At 40.9% G+C, this 23,221-nt stretch overlaps 1 protein-coding gene across 8 annotated transcripts in view; it reads right to left on the bottom strand.

Moving 5' to 3' along the window:
• Nucleotides 1–307: 307 nt before the first annotated feature.
• Nucleotides 308–23,221, bottom strand: part of LOC139420867 (peripheral-type benzodiazepine receptor-associated protein 1-like) — a 165,225-nt gene continuing 142,311 nt past the window's right edge. For 4 of the 8 annotated variants that reach the window (XM_071171232.1, XM_071171237.1, XM_071171233.1 and 1 more), the window contains 6 exons: nucleotides 17,874–17,942; nucleotides 17,285–17,332; nucleotides 12,846–12,958; nucleotides 5,512–5,583; nucleotides 5,084–5,212; nucleotides 3,753–4,133 (listed from right to left, as the gene is read on the bottom strand). In XM_071171232.1, coding sequence (XP_071027333.1) covers nucleotides 3,780–4,133; nucleotides 5,084–5,212; nucleotides 5,512–5,583; nucleotides 12,846–12,958; nucleotides 17,285–17,332; nucleotides 17,874–17,942 — 785 coding nt within the window. In that variant the 3' untranslated portion in view covers nucleotides 3,753–3,779. Of the gene's footprint in view, nucleotides 4,134–4,660; nucleotides 4,696–5,083; nucleotides 5,213–5,511; nucleotides 5,584–12,845; nucleotides 12,959–17,284; nucleotides 17,333–17,873; nucleotides 17,943–23,221 lie in introns of all 8 variants that reach the window. The other 4 variants (XM_071171236.1, XM_071171238.1, XM_071171234.1 and 1 more) reach the window with 4 other exon arrangements.

Genomic DNA, 23,221 nt, shown 5'->3' with positions numbered 1-23,221 from the left:
AACATTAAATGTTTTAAATGTCTCAAACTGTATAGATATACTAGTTTCCGTTGAACTGTAAATGGTCTGGTCCTTTAAAGAGGTCTTATCATTCTATGTTGTATCATTTTATGCTTTTGATTTAGAAATGTATGATGCATATTGATAAGTCTGTATTGGTAAGGGTATTGCAAAATTTGTGCTCAATAAAGAATTAAATAAAATGTGCATTTTTTGGTATTTTCTATAACTATACTTTCATTTGCATTTTGCATTTTTAACACCAAGTCAAAATCAAAATTCACATAATAATCCACAGCACAACTGCTTTTTATGTGAAAATATACTTTATTCCTGTAAAAAGATCCATATTGAAAGAAATCGCCACCATTTCAAGTCAACAAGTCCTCTGTGCACTACTTCTGAGTTATTGCTCCTCAATCAACAACACTGCCTCCACATGCAAAAAAGACATCTGAAAAACAATATTAACAAAATCAAAACAAAAACATATTTACAGGTGAGCTTTTCCAAAATGGGTAATACAAACCTTAAGATACAAAAGGTAAATCTTCCCCTTGTTTTCAAAAGAAAGCATATATACAGGTCAGGAAAGACAACAAAAAGTTCCATTCTCTGTATGAAAATATGATCATACCTTATAGTCCAAAGCCCCATAGTGCCGCACTTACAGTAACTTACAGCTAGCTGTAAATTATAATACACATACACACACAGACTCCTGACACTCCATAATACTCCACACTTGGCTTCCACTGCATCAATAATCAAATCAGATGACTAAAATATTGCAAACATAATGCCAAGTAACGTTAGACCTATACATAAATATGACGATAATAAATAAGGCCAAATATGGGTATAACAACATTATTATGCATGCAATCAATAAAGTAGTGTAAACAACATATTAAGACTAAACAGGTCTCGTAAGGCTAAATATTATGTCAACTATATCAAAATGCTTGCTAAGGGTTAAGGTCCTATTTAGATAGCAGAGCAGGAGCAGGGTAGATGTAGCCTGTGTGGAGACAGACATGGGCAGTAGTAGTACGCTCCTAAAGCTTGCAACAACAATGAATGCTACTAGCTTTCTGACTACAGATTAGAGCAGGTAGGTAGGGGAACATTGGTCCATTAAAGGCTGTGAAGGAATACAAATATCCACTGTAAATGTTCAGCCACTTTAAAGTACAACCCGACTCGTACAGTACAGCACTGATATCATCTCTGCTTTCTTACCAGGATTATTCAAGGCCAGCTCAAAAGTGGCGCAACCGATGTTTCCTCGTTTTCTGCTATTCGTTATGGTCCCTTTTAATTTGTAACACTGATAGAACTATACAATTAAAATAATACATAAATAAAACAAAAAACATTCATAGCATCAAAGAAACCAGATTTGCCTCCTCCAACGTCTGGAGTCAGGTGTGCTTAGACTCCGCCCTCTGCTGGGGCTAATCCAATGGGTCGCAAGCAATGTTCAGAAAGTTGCAGATAAAACTGTGGCCTATAGAACAGACATGTCTCACATAGGCTGTTATTAGGTAGAACATACTATGCTGTATATTTCGAGCTATTTCACCCCAATGAACACACCCCTGGTGTTTCATGCTTGGTATCTCCTCGTTATAGTAACGGATAAAGCACCTAATGTTTTGGCAAGAATCTCCCTCTGCGGTTCAACAGACACATTTTAGTGAGAGGAGGTGGCTCAACCGAGCAGAGCTGAGTGACTAAAACTAGTTGAACCTGAGAAATGATTAACATTTAACACCAGCCCTGTATTCAACACAACACACAAATAAAACCAACTTATTACATTTACTAACTTCGCCTGTCATTTGGACACCTTCAGAAAACTATTACTGCATATTATACTGGATGGAGCAGCTGGATCAGACAATGCAGCTACAGTGCATGAGTTGAGTTGTTAACCATGGTAGAATAAAATGAACACTTCCAAACGTTTTAGTGTTCATTGTCCTTACAACACTCCTAAAATGGAGGAAAATAAACATCTACACCGAAAGAATAAGGACAGACTCAAGACAGACCCTGGACTATACTATGAAAGTACAGTGACAGGAAATTACCCCATACACGCCCAGACATGCACGCACACGCACACACACGCGCACACACGCGCACACACGCACACACACACACACACGAGTATGAGTTCTGTGCGCCAACGTTAGACAGAAAGGCATAGATAGGTTTCAGTCTCGCCACTGTCAGTCTCGCTTTGTCTACACACTTCAGGAGGCCATAAAATCCATCCTTCCTCACACCAAAAACACAATTTACCAAACATACTCCACTTCAACACAAAGATCTAAAATAACTGACTGGTTGTCAATCGTAATGAATGGACGGAGTTGTTAAACTTCCATTCAGCTATACTGTAGTGAGCTCATAATGAGTGAAAGTGTACAATTAGCGTTAAAAACAATACTTTTGATATGAGACAGAGAGGGGACTCACTGACCAAACTGGTGTTTAAAATACATCTATGTAGAATAGATTCCAGATCGTTCTGAAAGTGACAGGGATGAGAAACAGCAGGCAACAGATAAAGAAATGCTTTCTTCCATCCTCAGTGTAACTGACAGAGTTGGACCACAACAGACAGAGTTGGACCACAACAGACAGAGTTGGACCACGGACAGAGTTGAACCATGGACAGAGTTGGACCACGGACAGAGTTGGACCATAGAAAAGTTAACGATGGGGAGTCTAGAGTCTAGAGCAGCATTTGAACATCACCTCTGCATCTGTATCTGATCAACTCAAAGCAAATCCAATCCTTCCAGAGATTACTTCCAGATGAACGTCGAGTACAAACCCTCACAGAGTGGTGTGGACTACTAATGGTTAACACGTATTAGGTAATTGGTGGGTATTTAGAGGCAGCCTGTAAGCACAGCACAGGTTAGGAGTTTAAATACTTCAACATGCTCATTAGCATGCTGTCAGTGATGCTACCACGTTTTATATATGACAATCTCTGCGTTTGAAATGGCACCCTATTCCCAAAGTAGTGCACAATAAAGGGAATAGGGTGCCATTTCGGATACAGACGAAATATGCTCCACATATAGAGCTCGCCAGCTTGTAGTCGTAAAAAAACGGAAATGAGTTACCTTTGGTTTGTTCAACCATTCCTATGGGGAAAATTAATGGGGAAAGAACAGGGGTTTGGGATAAATAAATGCAGAAAATAAGGTCTGAGGGGAACACAAGCTTAGGAGATCTTATACTTTCTGTTCTATGAAATAATATCAGTCAGTTAACATAACCTTTATGAATTATGAAGCCTTTATGTGCTTTTTTTCCTAACATAAATGCTTGAAAGTTCACAAAAAGTGACATTAGCTGATGAAGATGATCTCATTAAAAAAAACCGTATAAGATCTCCTAAGCCTGTGTTTACCACAGATCCTATTTTCAACATTTATCCTAAAACCCTACAAAAACTTATTTAAAAACAATAATCTCCTCATAGGCTTTGTCCTACACACCATAGTGGAGTTAGTGCCTTAAAAAAAATCCATTACTATTGATCTCTATTGACAGCTGGTATTATCAAGAAAGCCCTTTGAAGCGGTATATTTAGCTGTATAATATCGGCCAAGGACAAGTTAGTGTATCTGTAGTGACAGAACACTCCAACTAAATTAACATTGACTAAGACAACGAAGACTGATAACAAACATGTAAAAGTGCTTTCAATAAGTCAATAAGGGAGGGGGGGGGGGGGGTAAATGTCCTAAGTTTCAATCCTTCTTGCTGGATCCAAGCTTTTTGAAAAGCTTCTTCCCTTTGGAGAAGAAGCCTTTCTTTTTCTTGCCTGGTGGGGAGGCATTTGTCTGGTCTGTTTGTGAGGGGCTTTCTGGTGGAACGTGGGGTGGAGAGGTGCTGATTCTGGGGGCGGCTTGTCTTGGGGCTGGGTTGGGATAGTATGCGCCTGGGCCAGGGTCCATGGAGGGGTCTATCATGGCTGCTGCTGCGGATGGATTCAGGTCTAGGTGGTGGATATGTGTTTGGACTGGGCCAGACAGCCCTGTCTGTAGGGGTGAATGTGGAACCTCCTCTGGTGTTGTCTGCTTCATGGAGGTGCTCGGGCTCACCTTGGGGAGGGAAACCATGCAAACAGAGTATAAGAAAATAAAACTTTCTGATCATTTGTTTCCTTATTGTTATCAGGATTCTACTGAATCTGTCTATCCAAATAAAACTGTTAAGTAACAAACTATCAACAACAATCCTACTAAGAGTCAGTAATGTACAGTGTACATGAACTGATTCAACTAACATCAACACGCAACAGAGAGAGAACATTTGACTCTCTAAAAGCTAAACGTGTTAAAGATCAGGGAGTCTAAAAATAATCATGGAGGCCAAGGGATACAGGAGAACGGTTGGGTAGGGAATGGATAAGCGGAGAATACCCAGATGTTCAGAAATCTCAACCCATCAACACACCACCCTGGGCCTGACCTCATGAACATGGGGACCCAAAAGACAGGACACTACACATACTAGTACTGGTACGGTAGGAAGGATAATGATAAAGAGTAGCACAAGGCGGAGGGAGTAGGGTGCACTAGTTGCTAGCACTCTGCTGGGAGGGTGTTTCCGCCCCAGAGACACTTACGCTCAAGTCTTAAAGTGCACAGTTCGTTTTTGCTTCTGCAAAAGGCCATGCAGGAAACAGAAGGAGAAAAGAAATGTAAAAACAGAACGGAAATTATAGAGACAACCAAAAAAAGACAAATGCATACAACGACTAAAAAAGCATAGATATGAAAACAAAATGAAAAGGGAATATTTTGGAAAATGGTCGATAATAAAGTGCATAGAAAGATGGGCAGTCTTCTGCAACATCAAATGCTGTGTGGGGGATCCACCTTCACAAAAACACAAAAATGTTCATGCTTCTATTTGTGCTTTGAGAGGCAACGGGCTAGAAACGTTTTCGGCAATTAGGCCATCATCAGTGTTTGGCCACAAAGCAGTTGGTGATGTACTGTACACATGTATCCACAGTGTCATAGGCGTAACCCGTACACAGACGCACCTGTAATTCTCTCCTGGGCTCTGCTAGAGGCGGAGGCTGAGGGTCAGGTGGTGGGGCTTTCCGAGGAGCCTCTGGCATAGCCTGCAGGAAGTTAGACGGGACCAGGCCTTTGTGTCCGTTTAGGTCGCCCTGGAAACACCCGCATACACATTAGACACCGACATCACATATAGCCTTTACTGTAGTCAATCAAAAAAGACGGTCTGCTAGCCTGTCTGTTCATCAGCTACAACAGTATTACTACTACAAGAACAACTAATGTTACTACTATCTAATCCAACAGCTTCCCTTGTCATTCAAATGGTCATGCCTTTAAAGTGTTGAAACGGTATCAAAAAGAGAGTGCTTACAACCTTCTCAGAGTTTTTGTTTACATGAGAGATAGCTGCATTGTTCTCTTTGGAAAAGGTGTATGCTTGCACACTTACATAGAAGAAGCCATCATCGTCCATGTCACCAAACACATAAATGACGTCCCCGGCACTGAAGGTCAGCTCCGCCTGCAGAGGACGATAGAGAAGACCAGATTCAGATTAACTTTATTATCCCACCAGGGGGAAATTAATTTGGTCATGTGCTTAAAAAGACATGGAAACACAGAATCTACACAAAGTAATTCAATGAAAGTGCTATAGCTACACATTCAAATTGAACATGTAATTTCATGTATACTTGAGGGACCAACAGATGATGCATTACACATATATCTATGTTTTGATTTTCTTTTGAAGAAGTCTCTTTCCCCTTGTCCGGCTGCTGCTGTGACAGAGTTTTGAGTGAAAGGGATGAGTACTGTCCAATTATCCTCCCCGCCGTCTTGATCAAGCGCTGAAGCTTGATTTGGTCTTGCACTCGCATGTTTCCAATCACGCATATCAGACCAAAGGACAGTACACTCCGCATAACAGATTTCTAGAACATGTAAGATATGGCGGTCTACATTAAAATGGTTAAGTTTGCGTAAAAAAAAAATTATCTGTTGCAATTTCTTCATCTTTGCAAAGGCACGGTCATTGTGGTCACTCTATCGACTGATTCCCCATTGATCTTCGTAGGGGGTAGTGGAGTTTTTCCTTCCAATTTAGTTTTTTTAACGTTTATTTCAAGAAAGCGCACCACTGGACGAACTGCCATTTCTCTGTCAAAGGAGACAGGAGAGGCTTGGGTCTGGGTAGAGAAAACCCACAACAGCTGTGTCATCTGCAAATTGAGAGTATTTGTGACCCGATTCAGGAAAGTAGGCGTATGTCGCAAGTCACGACTTCACAGGAGGGCTGTTTGAACGTCATTTTTTATTTTTTATTGGCATAAATGCCTTCTCGAACATGTTTACTTTCATGTGCCTTAATATCAAACTTGTATACCATCTGTAAATACAAATAAAATTGTTAAAACTACGAGCCTAGTTGGTTTAGCCACAGAAAAAGCGAGCAACATTCCTGCTAGCCATGATTGGCTGAGATAATGAGTGGGCTGGACATGCCGAGAGATGTGTTTGGATTGGTCTGCCATATAGCACGCGTCTGTCTATTGGAGCTATGTATGTCAGTATGTCTAGGTAATCGTGTCAGACGCTGATTTTTATGTATAGCGTATTAATGTATCGCGTAGTAAAACTGCACAAACCTAATGTCAAGTTAAAGTGTACTGTTAGCTAGCTAACATGATGTGTATGCTCTCCACTTTCTGGAGGACCGAGTTTTGAAATCAGTGGAATTCGAGTATGATAGCTAAGAAGATGGAGAACACACCAGTCTGGATTACATTGTCAAACTAAGGGCCACCATGCATGGAGTCAGACAGGAGATGCTTCCAACCATGATGTATACTGGTAAGATGTCTAGCAAGCAACATTTTCAGATATTACACGTTTCTAATTTTGACAGAAAGTGGTTTCAAGTGTATTGTTAGCTAGCTAATGTTAGCTGGCTCGGTCGCTAGCTAACATTGTGTATGATCTTACTCTTCGTAGACACATTTGCTTGACTAATTAAAGCCATAGAACCTGGTTGGTTAGCTACCTGCAGATTCATGCAGGATAGTAACATCATGAGTTGTGATTATGGTCCATTGTTTAGCTAGCTACATGTCTTAACAAAAGACTCCATGCAAGTATGCATTTCAATAGAATGTCACCGCAACTGTTGGTAGACGTACTAGCTGGTAAATTTGCTCCGGCTATCTAACTTACTCCGATTTCAGACCACAGGTAAGATAGTCTATCTAGCTAGCTACATTTTCAGATATTACACATTTCAGATTTTGACAGAAAGTGGTTTTATTTAAAGTGTACTGTTAGCTAGTTAACAATAGCTGGCTGGGTCGCTAGCTAACATTATGTGTATGATTCTTCGTATTTCAGACACATTTGCTTGACTAGTTATAGCCATAGAACCTGGTTGGTTAGCCACCTGCAGATTCATGCAGGGTAGTAACGTCAGGAGTTGTGATTTTTAAAATTTTATTTCACCTTTATTTAACCAGGTAGGCTAGTTGAGAACAAGTTCTCATTTACAACTGCGACCTGGCCAAGATAAAGCATAGCAGTGTGAACAGACAACACAGAGTTACACATGGAGTAAACAATTAACAAGTCAATAACACAGTAGGAAAAAAATTAAATAAAAAATAAAAAAAGAGAGTCTATATACATTGTGTGCAAAAGGCATGAGGAGGTAGGCGAATAATTACAATTTTGCAGATTAACACTGGAGTGATAAATGATCAGATGGTCATGTGCAGGTAGAGATACTGGTGTGCAAAAGAGCAGAAATGTAAATAAATATAAACAGTATGGGGATGAGGTAGGTAAATTGGGTGGGCTATTTACCGATAGACTATGTACAGCTGCAGCGATCGGTTAGCTGCTCAGATAGCAGATGTTTGAAGTTGGTGAGGGAGATAAAAGTCTCCAACTTCAGCGATTTTTGCAATTCGTTCCAGTCACAGGCAGCAGAGAACTGGAACGAAAGGCGGCCAAATGAGGTGTTGGCTTTAGGGATGATCAGTGAGATACACCTGCTGGAGCGCGTGCTACGGGTGGGTGTTGCCATCGTGACCAGTGAACTGAGATAAGGCGGAGCTTTACCTAGCATGGACTTGTAGATGACCTGCAGCCAGTGGGTCTGGCGACGAATATGTAGCGAGGGCCAGCCGACTAGAGCATACAGGTCGCAGTGGTGAGTGGTATAAGGTGCTTTAGTAACAAAACGGATGGCACTGTGATAAACTGCATCCAGTTTGCTGAGTAGAGTATTGGAAGCTATTTTGTAGATGACATCGCCGAAGTCGAGGGTCGGTAGGATAGTCAGTTTTACTAGGGTAAGTTTGGCGGCGTGAGTGAAGGAGGCTTTGTTGCGGAATAGAAAGCCGACTAGATTTGATTTTAGATTGGAGATGTTTGATATGAGTCTGGAAGGAGAGTTTACTTATAGATGTCCACATATTCTAGGTCGGAACCATCCAGGGTGGTGATGCTAGTCGGGCGTGCGGGTGCAGGCAGCGAACGGTTGAAAAGCATGCATTTGGTTTCACTAGCGTTTAAGAGCAGTTGGAGGCCACGGAAGGAGTGTTGTATGGCGTTGAAGCTCATTTGGAGGTTAGATAGCACAGTGTCCAAGGAAGGGCCGGAAGTATACAGAATGGTGTCGTCTGCGTAGAGGTGGATCAGGGAATCGCCCGCAGCAAAAGCACCATCATTGATATATACAGAGAAAAGAGTCGGCACGAGAATTGAACCCTGTGGCACCCCCATAGAGACTGCCAGAGGACAGGACAACATGCCCTCCGATTTGACACACTGAACTCTGTCTGCAAAGTAGTTGGTGAACCAGGCAAGGCAGTCATTAGAAAAACCGAGACTACTGAGTCTGCCGATAAGAATATGGTGATTGACAGAGTCGAAAGCCTTGGCCAGGTCGATGAAGACGGCTGCACAGTACTGTCTTTTATTGATGGCGGTTATGATATCAACAATGGCGGTGGATAGTTTCAGAAATAGATTTGTACGGGTCCAGGTTTTGCAGCTCTTTCAGAACTTTTGCTATCTGGATTTGGGTAAAGGAGAACCTGGAGAGGCTTGGGCGAGTAGCTGCGGGGGGGGGGGGGGGGGCTGTTGGTCCATTGTTTAGCTAGCTAACTAGCTACATGTCTTAACCAAAGACTGCACTCTACTTTTGACAAAGTATTTTCATTTCAAGTTAGCGTACTGTTAGCTAGCTAGCTATCATTAGCTGGCTGGCTTGCTAACTAACGTTACACCTTGCTCTGGTATTAATTGTTTACCTAGCTAGCTATCTAGCTACATTTCTTAACAAAATACTCTCGTCTTAGTGTGCCAGAGCACAGAATAACTGATTAATTTTTGAACGCTCAACACCCGTTGAATATGTCCAGTGTCAGTAAACGTCGGCAATAAAGCGTAATTAAATTGTTGCCAGCAGCACAATTACAGTCACCAACACTCTGGATAACATGAAATTTGCCTAACCAGCTCTGCTAGGGGGAGTAAAATGGTCAGAGTGAGAGAACACTCTCATTATGTGTCTGGAAGTAGCTAGCCAATGTTAGCCAGTTAGCTTGGGTGCTTGACTGTCGTTGTGAGGTCAGAGCTTTCGGAACAACACTACTTATTGGCCAGAGCATCCAGTGTGCGCTCTGAATTTACGAATGGACAATCTGACAGCACAGTTGCAGTCACCAACATTCTGGATAACATAACAGCCTAACCAGCTCTACTAGGGTGAGTAATGTTCAGTGAGCTGTTCTTGCTCTCTTAGATGTCTGGAAGTAGCTGGAAAGTTAGTACAGAACGCACGGATCAACCCTTAAAGAGATGGGTGGAGCTAAGGCTTAAGAGGGTGTGAATAATGCTGAATGGGTGTAGACAAAACGGCTCTCCAATAGTAATACCACAATTTTCTCAAAAGTGAGTTTACAAGTTGATCAACTTTCAAAGCAGAATTACTTTCCCATTACTTCCTCAAATGCAGTTTATTATTACTACTTTTATCCAATGTAAAAAAAAAAATTAAATTCAAATGTTGCTACATAAGACCGAATCCAGGTGGTGAGTCACATTTGTGGGCTGAGTCAGAGGCTTGACAATCATTTGTGTACAGTGTGTACAGTATTGGTGAAAGTACGCAACCTTGAGGGGCTTCCGCATTAACCGTTCTAGATGTAGAGATGGCGGAGTTAAACTTCACTTGTTGAGTACAGTTCACAAGGAAACTATTAATCCACTTGATCAGTAGAGAGTTGACACCCAAATTCACCAGATTATCTACCAGTAGGTGTGGTTGGATGGTGTTAAACGCGCTACTGAAGTCAATGAATAACATTTTCTCTAGGCTATTTGCCTTTTCTTAATGTTTGTAGATATTGTTCAACATGACCAGTAACGCATCATCAACACCCCTGGAGACACGGTAGGCAAATTGGTTTGGATCTAATTGGGATGAGAAACCAGAGAGAATTAATTTCAAATTTCAATTTCAAAAAATGTCATAGGTCAAGATGTCAAGGCTACAGGGCGTAAATCGTTATTTTCTTTTGGCCTGTTGTTTTTAGCTACTGGGACAATCAGCAACTTATTCCATAAGTCTGGAATTATCCCACTGTCCAGTGACAGCTGGAACAGCTTCTGGAACGGTAATGCGAGCTGGTCTGCGCATGCCTGAAGTGCCTTGTTGCTAACGCCGTCTGGACCATATGATTTTCGTGGGTTGACACGTTGAAAGTATTGCTTGACGTCATTCACAGAGATCTGTAAATCAACAGCTGGTATGTTGTCTATACTGTCAAAGGAGACTTTTCTCTGCGATGTAAAATCACACGTCAAACCTATAATAGAAACTGTTCAAATAATTTGCAAAAGTGAGATCATTTGACGGTCATACAATGTTATTGGTTTGTAGCCCTTGCCAGGCTTTCCTACTGTCCTTGAAAACGTTTTCTAATGTGTCTGTGTTGGCTGCCTTGCCCTTCTTGATTTTGCTTTCGAGTTGCCTCAAAAGATTTTTCCTTTCCCCTTTACTGACAACTGATTTAAACACTTGTTTTTTTTTGATTGAGGAGCCCTTTTAATTCCAGAGTTACCCACAATGTATTATTGTGGAACATGTTGACTTTATTTTTGGGAATAACGAGATCCTCACAGAAACTAATGTACTCAGAGACAGTATCCGCTGCCTCTTCCAGGCCATCAGCGCTGTCCATCAGGACCACCCAGTCAGTGGACTCAAAACAGTCCTGCAGGGCTTCAGTAGCTTCACGAGTCCAGCTTTCAATCTCCACCTTTTTAGCCTTCTCTCACTGAAAACACGGTTTGTAGACTGGGATGAGCTGAACCCCCAAGATTGGGTAGTGCCTTGGAAAAATACGCACCTGGGATGTTACCATAACAGAGGTCCAGACAGGCTTAATTTTGGGTAGAACATGTAACATATTGCTGGTATGATGGTAAATGTTCAGATAGAATGCACATGTTACATTTTCCCACAATTAGCTTTACTGCTTCAGGTGACTCTGTCTCAGCCTGGGATACAAGTTTATGGATCAAGCCGTGGATCAAGTTGGCAGCTATTTGGGTGTCAATGGTTACAATAGGACTATAGTAGGCAGTACCCTCGTTAAGTTACAGTTTTAACAGTGGTCAAGTAGGCTACTGTGACTATTTGATCATAATGTAGGCCAACCAGAATGGCCTACCATCAAAAACAATGGAAAAAATATATTCCATAACATTTTAACATGGAAATAGCTGTTCTATTATTCAACCTACAGTAGCAGCCAATGTGTGGTGTTCAATGTAGGTCTACATTCCATGAGACTTGTTTATCTGTTTTTCCACTTGTCCATCAGACAAGGTGGCTGAACATTTTGTGTTGTTTGATGCAAGAAACCACTTCACAAAATAAAACACATCATTATTCCCATACCATTATTACAGAGAATCAGACTAATTATGCTTCCCTCTGCCTATTGGCTACTTAGCTTATTCAAACCTGTCTCAAAATACAATACTACCCCTTTAAGACAAAAAAACGCTCTTTACAAAACTTTTCAAAGATGGCTAGAAATGCACGTTTAGTTTTCTTGTAGGAAGCAATCACTCCCCCGTTGCAGGGTAGTGAACTATAACTGGGCTAATAACTCACTAACTAGCAAATTATATGAACAAATGTGCACACGTTGCTACTTGTAGCTCTCGCTTGGATCTCTAACAAGCACATCCACTCACGACTGCTCATGCTATAAACACAGGCCAGTTCAAAGTGAATGGCACAGATCAATATATGGCAATGTTCTGTTTGCATATAGGCCTAGTGCAGCTCTGATTGGTTATGGCACACTGGAGAATACGGGCCTGAGTCGTGCCTGTCAATGCAATAGAATCCTACTCCAATGTGCTTTGCCTACAACAAAATCTCTTGGATAGTTAATTTTGTTTTGGTACTGTACGTTGCATTCAAAGTGGCTAATATTGCATTGATTCGATCACATTTCCCACAGTAAAAGGAAATATTGATAGGTGTTAACTAACAGAGAAAACTCTAGAAAGTTGAGTGAAGTTCAATCTTCTGCTTCTCAGCATCAACTGATCTTTCTTCTGCACGGCAGTTCCGGGGAACATTGCAAACAATAGAACGCTATTGTTACAGCTTTATTGTCAATTGAATCAGAAATGTGTACTTTGCTCTTTAAAAATTGTTACTATAACACAAGCCTTTTTTGTTACAGGGACTATCATGTCGCTTACCTCAATGTCAGCGTTGGGAGAACTCTCTCGAGGGTCGTAGTCAAAGATGGCCTTCATCCTGCGAGGAACGGGACCTGCTGGGTTCGCCATGGCAACACCAGACTGGCTGGGATCTGTCGATCCAACACAGAAATACAGAGTCAAATTTCGGACCAGATTTTTTACAATTTCTTAATGGCACACCCTGTTCATTTGAACCTCCATGTCAGCATGCAGTTCATAGTAACTCAGAATCATGCAGTGCATAGCTAGCTTCACACCATCACAGGGAAAACCAAGATTAAAAGATTAACAATAGCAGTGGTTGGCTTTGATGATGATGTTTTTGGCCCATTTCCTTGCAGGCAAGCAAGATGGTGAGGGTCACATAAGAGTCACGCCAGTTTAGCCTGTTTTCACTCGACAGTTAGTGAACTGTAAGTGCAAAACATGAAAAGACATGAGAGTTCATGTAGTGATGTCACTTAGAAAAGAAAATGAAACAGGGTTAGGAGGATAATGGAGATGGAGAAGAGGGAAATGCATTTAAGGAGATCATCATCATCATTATCACCACCAGGCAAGCAGACAATGTTTCCCCTAAGTTTCATTTCCAGCTGTGGTGGCAGAAGTAGCGAGGAGGCGGGGGTGAGGGGGGAAAATCAAGGACAGTTTAATTTAATTTCAATGACATCCCCAGTCAAGTCTATATTAACCCCAAAAATGATTTAGCTAGTGTAACGTTACTGTATTTTAGCTAACAATAGTGCATTCGGAAAATATTTCTGACCCCTTCACTTTTTCCACATTTTGTTACAGCCTTATTCTCAAAAATTTCCCCCTCAATCTACATACAATATCCCATAATGACAAAGCAAAAACAGGTTATTACAAATGTTTGCAAATGTAAAAAAAAAAAAAAAACGGAAATATCACATAAGTATTCAGACCCTTTACTCAGTACTTTGTTGAAGCACCTTTGGCACCGATTACAGCCTCGAGTCTTCTTGGGTATGACACTACAAGCTTGGCGCACCTGTATTTGGGGAGTTTCTCACATTCTTCTCTGCAGATCCTCTCAAGCTCTGTCAGGTTAGATGGGGAGCGTAGCTGCACAGCTATTTTCAGGTCTCTCCAGAGATGTTCAAGTTCCTCATGGTCAGAGTCCTCCTAGCGGGCTGTCATGTGCCTTTTACTGAGGACTGGCTTCCCTCTGGTCACTCTACCATAAAGGCCTGATTGGTGGAGTGCTGCAGAGATGGTTGTCGTTCTGGAAGGTTCTCCCATCTTCACAGAGGAACTCTGGAGCTCTGTCAGAGTGACCAGCAGGGTTCTTGGTCACCTCCCTGACCAAGGCTCTTCTCCCCCGATTGCTTAGTTTGGCCTGGCGGCCAGCTCTAGCAAAGTACTGGTGGTTACAAACTTCTTCCATTAAAGAATGATGGAGGCCACTGCGTTCTTGGGAACCTTCATTTTTGGTACCCTTCCCCAGAACTGTACATCAACACAATCCTGTTTCAAAACTCTACGGACAATTCCTTCAACCTCATGGCTTGGTTTTTGCTCTGACATGCATTGTCAACTGTGGGACCTTATATAGACAGCTGTGTGCCTTTACAAATCATGTCAAATTAATTGAATTTACCACAGGTGGACTTCAATCAAGTTGAAAAAATATCTCAAGGAAACAGGAGCTCCTGAGCTCAATTTCTAGTCTCATAGCAAAGGGTTTGAATACTTATGTAAATAAGGTATCTGTTTTTTATTTTCAATCAATTTGCAAACATTTCTAAAAACCTGATTGATGAGGATATTTTTAATTTCATCCATTTTAGAATACGCCTGTAATGTAACAAAATGTGGGAAAAGTCAAGGGGTCCGAATGCACTGTACATACATCTATTAAGAGAGTTGGCTCCACTTCCAGGATTACAAGCTATCTAGCTAGTTACCTTGAAGGTTTTTCGGATGACCTGATGAGAATCTGAGGAAGATCTGTAACTTGATGTCACTCTGATGTTGAAAGCTTGTCTCGGCAGAAATGTTAATTATTTGTATAATTCTTATTGGGAGTGGCGGTACGCCACTGCTAAATTAATATAGGATTAATGTAGGATAAACACAGACAGACCTTGGTGGCAGCAGGATAAGGCATGAGACAGATTTAGAAAGGTCGCATGTTAATGATGTCATCAAGTGTAATGCATGGGTCGTTCCACAAAATGAGTCCGTTAGAGTCCCTTTGATATTGTAAGTAGAAATTGTGCACCAATATTGAATTTTAAAAGATGGTTATATATTAAATGAAGTGTCCTGTAATATAGACCACATGGAACATTCGATAAATCAGATATTTTATATGAATTAAGACTTTCTAGTGCCAAATTCAGCATTTTGACGTGCCCCTGGGCAGCCTCTATTACTTATAGGAATATTTTAACCCACTTAACCATAACATTTCTCCAAGTTTTTACAATCACTGTAAAGCCCTAGTTGTTTGGAAGCTAAGGAATTGCTTGTATTAATGTCTACATTTGTATGAAAAGCATTTTAAATTATAGACATCTTAATGCACACTTTTAAATTATATCAAATGAACTGAAAATAACAGTTACAAAAATTATATATAAAAACAATATTATTCCATAAAATATATATATTTTTAGGGATGCATGATATATCGGTGAACATATCGTAATTGGCCGATATTAGCTAAAAATGCCAACATCGGTATCTAGTTTAACGCCGATGCTAAAAACCGATGTCAAAGCTGCCATGCATACCTATGGTACATGACGTAATGACGTCCCCATAAAATTTTGCGCTACACGTGCAACACAGCATTCCTAACCTAGCCCACAATGTCTGCTGTGTGGATCAAGCAGTCAACAAGTCGAGCAGTCATATGAAACAGTAAGAACATTTCAGCGAGACAACTCAAAGGCGAAATCCATTAAAGCCAAGATAATGGAATTCATTGCCCTTGACAATTAACCGTTCTCTGTTGTGGGAGATGTTGGCTTTCGCCGACTGGTCAAGCACCGGTACACACTACCAAGTGCGCTATTTTTCAGATGTTGCCCTACCGGACTTACACATTAACAGCGTCACTGCTATTAGCTTCACGACATACATAATACATACATACTATGGAACGCCGTTTGGGTCTTTGTGCATCAAAAAGGATACAGTAGCACTGTCAAAGTAGTACAAAAAAAGTCTGCAAACATGCAAACACCGGCCACGAACGATGCATGTTGGTAATAAAGCATCATTTGTTCGACAGCAACTTCTGGGGTACCTAGCTAGCACCAATACAACAAGCCTGAAAACAATGACCAGTAGAAACTGCAGTCATGTTCATTATTCTTAGCAATGATTTAGGAATCCTTGTAAGTATTAGCTAGGTTGCCACTTGTTGTTCGCCTACTGAAATTGAAATTAATTTAATGAAAAAAAAATAGCTATCCAGCTATCCAGTTGCCCAAAGCTAACGTTATAAGCAGCCAGCTAGCTTCATCTGGTTAGTGAGGCTCGACCGGACCGGGTTATGTGCTGTGAAGCTAGCCAAAATAAGGATTAGGCACAATAGTGGAATTTGCGGTTTGCCTTCAAAATAAATATATGTCATTGACAGTGATGCAAATTAATACAAATAGTAGAATTATGCCATACTTTTATTTTGAAGGCTAACCAAAAAATCCACTATTGTGGCTAATCCTTACTGTGGCTAGCTTCACATGGATGGGTCCGACCACCATTAATCAAATAAGAACTGTCTTATAAATTAGGGTTATTTTAGATGATGGCACCTAGCTATGTAGTTAGCTAGCTAACTACAGCTACTGAAACAGACTGTCATTTTGCTATGTTTTCGGGGAAAAACAGTGTTTGCATCCATAAGCTATCTAGGCACTGCAGGTGCGCTAGGCAACTTTACCAGCATCATAGCATACGTATGGATGCATCGTTGTGACATATGAAATACGAGTGATAGTTATTACACATTGATTATAGATAGACAGGCTAAACATGTTATAACAACTTACATTTTTGTGTGATTCCTGTTACACATAACAATATTCTATTCCCCCAGACGCAAGGCGATTTCTGGCTGATTTAAGATGAAAGATGACTATGTTACTTTATTTGACACTTACTATATAAATGGGAAAACATGTTTTTTATTGAACATGTGCTCTTGATGGCAGAATGTAAACAATTGGTGAATGTTTTTTTGCACAAAGTTACACTACCCAAAAGGTACTCATTTCATGGATCGACTCACTTGCAGGTATCAGGTGGAGGCTAGAGCAGTTAGAGAAAGGTTTAGAGAGGTCTCATAATGATGATGTGTATCTTGTCTAATACATGCAGGTTTTCAGTCGATGCTAGAGAGGGCGTCCCTTCATGCTTGTGAGGCAGAAAGAGAGAGAGCCAATGATGGATACATTACAAACCTTGACTGGAGGATTCTAAGCTATCCTCCCACATTGCAGTAGACTCAACTGGAAGAGTAGATAGGGATGGGAGTGGGGTAGGGTGGGGAGAGAGAAGCAGGTTAAAGCATTTCACTCTGGTCCTAATTGGCTCTGACACACTCAGTAGTACAACCAAACCAAAACGTAGAAACCAAAGCCAACCCTAGAGAGAGCAGCCTGAGACCAGATATGATATCAGACAGTCACACAGGAGTAGACAGAGGCACAGATAGATGGAGGAGATCAGAGGGGATGCTGAAGAGTGGGACCGCACTGAAACTATGGCATCTCCTATATCCAAATGCTTTAACCATGCATATAAGTGCATTAATAAAAGTGTTAGGCCTAATTTTCAACAACAACAAAAACGACCTACTACATCTCAGTCTATGGCAGATCATTATAATGTTCTGTATATTTAATACTGTGAATCCACAAATCCCCTCTGGTCAGTGAGCAAGAAGGAGTGTGATAGAGAGAGAAAAAAAGGCAGACCAAGGGAAGAGTGGGCAAGAGGGAAGGAGAAAGGAGAGAGAGAAAGCCAGTCAGCAGCGACAGCGAGACACACCTTTCTTGGATCGTCTCGGTTTCTGCGGTGGGACAGGCCGACGCGGAAGCTTTGCATGTGAGCGAGTGCCTTTATGGAGTTTTAAAAAGGGAAACCAAATTTGAAACCATAAAGAAAAACACAGACAGACAGAGACACCAAATCGTGAAGAAGCAGACCAGACAAGAGACAGAATGAGTTTTGAAGGCCGTAAAAAGCCATTTTAAAAACCAACCAACCAATAATAATAAAAAGCGAACAGAACACAGCAGGTGAGACCAAGTGGAAGTGAAAGGGCTAAAACATCTGCAGAGATCATTGTGGGGGAACGATAAGCAGGAAATAGAAGCACATTGTTTGTCAGCTTGATCTAGTTGGCAGGGTGGGTAATGCTGTGTGTGGTTCCTGAGGGTGTGTGTGTGCGCCTGTGTGTGTGTATGTGGGGGTCCAAAGCAATTAGCCCCCAGAGCTTATTACACTAACTAAAGTGATTTGCATGACACAGAGTCGATGAAAAACTAAGAGAATTAGGCTTGGCAAAAGCTGAAGCTGGGATGATTATCCTAAAACAGTCAGTGACACAATCAAGTCTAAGTGAAGACAAACTACGAGAGCATACAAAGCAGATCGTCTGAACTACAGAGGGGTATCCTACGAATCAATTTTGAAGAGACAGTGAGGTAACTTTGGTTAACTCTGAGTTCAATGTGGGATAACCAGTCATACGAATGTGGCTCATTTTTTAGTCAGGTACAGTGGGGAGAACAAGTATTTGATATACTGCCGATTTTGCAGGTTGTCCTACGTACAAAGCATGTAGAGGTCTGTAATTTTTATCATAGGTACACTTCAACTGTGAGAGACGGAATCTAAAACAAAAATCCAGAAAATCACATTGTATGATTTTTAAGTATAAAATCAAATTAATTAGCATTTTATTGCATGACATAAGTATTTGATCACCTACCAACCAGTAAGAATTCCGGCTCTCACAGACCTGTTAGTTTTTCTTTAAGAAGCCCTCCTGTTCTCCACTCATTACCTGTATTAAATGCACCTGTTTGAATTTGTTACCTGTATAAAAGACACCTGTCCACACACTCAATCAAACAGACTCCAACCTCTCCACAATGGCCAAGACCAGAGAGCTGTGTAAGGACATCAGGGATAAAATTGTAGACCTGCACAAGGCTGGGATGAGCTACAGGACAATAGGCAAGCAGCTTGGTGAGAAAGCAACAAATGTTGGCGCAATTATTAGAAAATGGAAGAAGTTCAAGATGACGGTCAATCACCCTCGGTCTGGGGCTCCATGCAAGATCTCACCTCGTGGGGCATCAATGATCATGAGGAAGGTGAGGGATCAGCCCAGAACTACACGGCAGAACCTGGCCAATGACCTGAAGAGAGCTGGGACCACAGTCTCAAAGAAAACCATTAGTAACACACTACGCCGTCATGGATTAAAATCCTGCAGCGCACACAAGGTCCCCCTGCTCAAGCCAGCGCATGTCCAGGCCCGTCTGAAGTTTGCCAATGACCATCTGGATGATCCAGAGGAGGAATGGGAGAAGGTCATGTGGTCTGATGAGACAAAAATAGAGCTTTTTGGTCTAAACTCCACTCGCCATGTTTGGAGGAAGAAGAAGGATGAGTACAACCCCAAGAACACCATCCCAACCGTGAAGCATGGAGGTGGAAACATCATTCTTTGGGGATGCTTTTCTGCAAAGGGGACAGGACGACTGCACCGTACTGAGGGGAGGATGGATGGGGCCATGTATCGTGAGATCTTGGCCAACAACCTCCTTCCCTCAGTAAGAGCATTGAAGATGGGTCGTGGCTGGGTCTTCCAGCATGACAACGACCCGAAACACCAAGCCAGGGCAACTAAGGAGTGGCTCTGTAAGACACATCTCAAGGTCCTGGAGTGGCCTAGCCAGTCTCCAGACCTGAACCCAATAGAAAATCTTTGGAGGGAGCTGAAAGTCCGTATTGTCCAGCAACAGCCCCGAAACCTGAAGGATCTGGAGAAGGTCTGTATGGAGGAGTGGGCCAAAATCCCTGCTGCAGTGTGTGCAAACCTGGTCAAGAACTACAGGAAACGTATGATCTCTGTAATTGCAAACAAAGGTTTCTGTACCAAATATTAAGTTCTGCTTTTCTGATGTATCAAATACTTATGTCATGCAATAAAATGCAAATTAATTACTTAAAAATCACACAATGTGATTTTCTGGATTTTTGTTTTAGATTCCGTCTCTCACAGTTGAAGTGTACCTTTGATAAAAATTACAGACCTCTACGTGCTTTGTAAGTAGGAAAACCTGCAAAATCGGCAGTGTATCAAATACTTGTTCTCCCCAATGTATATTTCTATGGTAACGAATCCTCCAGAACAAACCTGCTCCGGGGCAGGCTAACTCAGGGATAACTCTACTTATCCTGAATGAAGTATCTGAGCCGCGAGTTGAGGCCCAATAAAATCAGATTCCCTCCCTCTTGCAAAGATTGCATTATCATCCCCTTCATTTGAGAAAGACGGATTAAATAATTTTTGTATCAAATATTTTTTTGTGTGTAAAAAAAAAGAAGTGAAATGTTAAAATACCAAGTCATTTAGTAATGACAGAAAACATTTTAAACTTCACGCACAGTAAAACTTTCGTATGACAAATACAATTATTATGATACAATTTAGAGGTCGACCGATTAATCGGAATGGACGATTAATTAGGGCCGATTTCATGTTTTCATAACAATCGGTAATTGCCATTTTTGGACACCGATTATGGCCGATTACATTGCACTCCACGAGGAGACTGCGTGGCAGGCTGACTACCTGTTACGCGAGTGCAGCAAGGAGCCAAGGTAAGTTGCTAGCTAGCATTAAACTTATCTTATAAAAAACAATCAATCTTAACATAATCACTGGTTAACTACACATGGTTGATGATAGTACTAGTTTATCTAGCTTGTCCTGCGTTGCATATAATCGATGCGGTGCCTGTTAATTTCTCATCGAATAACAGCCTACTTCGCCAAACGGGTGATGATTTAACAAGCGCATTTGCGAAAAAAAAGCACTGTCGTTGCACCAATGTACCTAACCATAAACATCAATGCCTTTCTTTAAAATCAATACACAAGTATATATTTTTTAAACCTGCATATTTAGTTAATATTGCCTGCTAACATGAATTTATTTTAAGTAGGGAAATTGTGTCACTTGTCTTGCGTTCTGTGCAAGCACAGTCAGGGTATATGCAGCAGTTTGGGCCGCCTGGCTCGTTGCGAACTGTGTGAAGACCATTTCTTCCTAACAAAGACCGTATTTAATTTGCCAGAATTGTACATAATTATGACATAACATTGAAGGTTGTGCAATGTAACAGTAATATTTAGACTTAGGGATGCCACCCGTTAGATAAAATACGGAACGGTTCCGTATTTCACTGAAAGAAACGTTTTGTTTTGGAAATTATAGTTTCTGGACTTGACCATATTAATGACCTAAGGCTCGTATTTCTGTGTGTTATTATGTTATAATTAAGTCTATGATTTGATATAGCAGTCTGACTGAGCAGTGGTAGGCAGCAGCAGGCTTGTAAGCGTTCATTCAAACAGCACTTTCCTGCATTTGCCAGCAGCTCTTCGCTGTGCTTCAAGCTTTGAGCTGTTTATGACTTCAAGCCTATCAACTCCCGAGATTTAGACTGGTGTAGCCGATGTGAAATGGCTAGCTAGTTAGCGGGGAGCGCGCTAATAGTGTTTCAATCAGTGACGTCACTTGCTCTGAGACCTTGAAGTAGTTGTTCCTCTTGCTCTGCAAGGCTTTTGTGGAGCGATGGGTAACGATGCTTCGAGGGTCGCTGTTGTCGATGTGTGCAGAGGGTCCCTGGTTCGAGGCGAGGAGAGGGACAGAAGCTATACTGTTACACTGGCAATACTATAGTGCCTATAAGAACATCCAATAGTCAAAGGTATATGAAATACAAATGATATAGAGAGAAATAGTCCTATAATTCCTATAATAACCTACATTTCTTACCTGGGAATATTGAAGACTCATGTTAAAAGCTTTCATACCTTCTCACGTTCTGAGCAAGGAACTTAAACGTTAGCTTTTTTACATGGCACATATTGCAGTTTTACTTTCTTCTCCAACATTTTGTTTTTGCATTATTATTATTATTATTATTATTGTTTCATTATTTATCTGAGGCTAAATTGATTGTATTGATGTATTATATTAAGTTAAAATAAAAGTGTTCATTCAGTATTGTTGTAATTGTCATTATTCCAAATAAAAAATATATATGAAAAAAAAAAAAAGAAATAGCCCGATTAATCGGTCTCGGCTTTTATTGGTCCTCCAATAAATCGGTATTGGCATTGAAAAATCATAATCGGTCGACCTCTAATACAATTATTTTATCGATAGGAGTGGGAAACAAGGTGCTCATGCATTGATAAGCACACCAAAGAGAAGAAGGCATTTCTAAAAGACCATTTCACACCATAGCCTTTTGAATTTGCAAGATAACTTTTGCTTCATTTTGATTTCGGCACAAATTAAAATGTGGCACTGACTTTCCCATTAATAAATGCTTCAGCATTGTCTCAATGAAGAGTTCGGCGTTCGACTAACCACGTGGGATATGCACGTGCAGTTACAAGTCTGCTATAGTTAGCGGCGTGTATATGGATGAAGCCTGAGCTGGAATGTGAGGCTACCTGAAGCTGGTTAGCTTTAGAAAACCCTGAGTAGATCTTGCTTGCTCAGTAGGATACCCCTCAGATTATATATTTTCTTCGCGTTTTGAATTTAATCAAATAGTGCAATTTGGCCAGTTTTGTTAATTCTTACAAAGTAAATGGGTCAATTACAGTAAAAAGTTAATAGGTCAAATTAATGTTTTCCATTAACTAAGACGCAGCTGCTGTTTTACCGGTTGTGAGGATTTCCCCCAACAGATTGTGGTGAAGAAACAGACTTTTGCTTTCATTTCAAATTATTCAAGTTTGAAGTACAGTATATTATCGAGTCACAGCTGGTTGATTTCAAGACTAGTAAGAGAGGAGTAAAAAATAAAAATAGTTATGAAACTCACAACATCTGACACTTCACCCTAATGGTCATAGCTACAGTACTTCTGTATTGCCATTTTTACTTTCTTTCACTTCCACTCCACAACATGGACAATGGAGATTTCATTAAAACAAAACGACAAAGAACCTACCCACACCTGCTGAAAAGTGTTAGACCGCAGTTGGTGCATATTTTAAAGTGAAGTGTACAGGCTGACAACATCAATACAAACCATTGAGCTGACACCAAACAGAAAGAATAATACAATTCAAATGTA

Source organism: Oncorhynchus clarkii, chromosome 12 (assembly GCF_045791955.1).
Source record: "Oncorhynchus clarkii lewisi isolate Uvic-CL-2024 chromosome 12, UVic_Ocla_1.0, whole genome shotgun sequence".
Classification (NCBI taxonomy): domain Eukaryota; kingdom Metazoa; phylum Chordata; class Actinopteri; order Salmoniformes; family Salmonidae; genus Oncorhynchus; species Oncorhynchus clarkii.
Note: the sequence above shows the minus strand (reverse complement) of the source record. Positions and strands in the feature narration are given on the sequence as shown.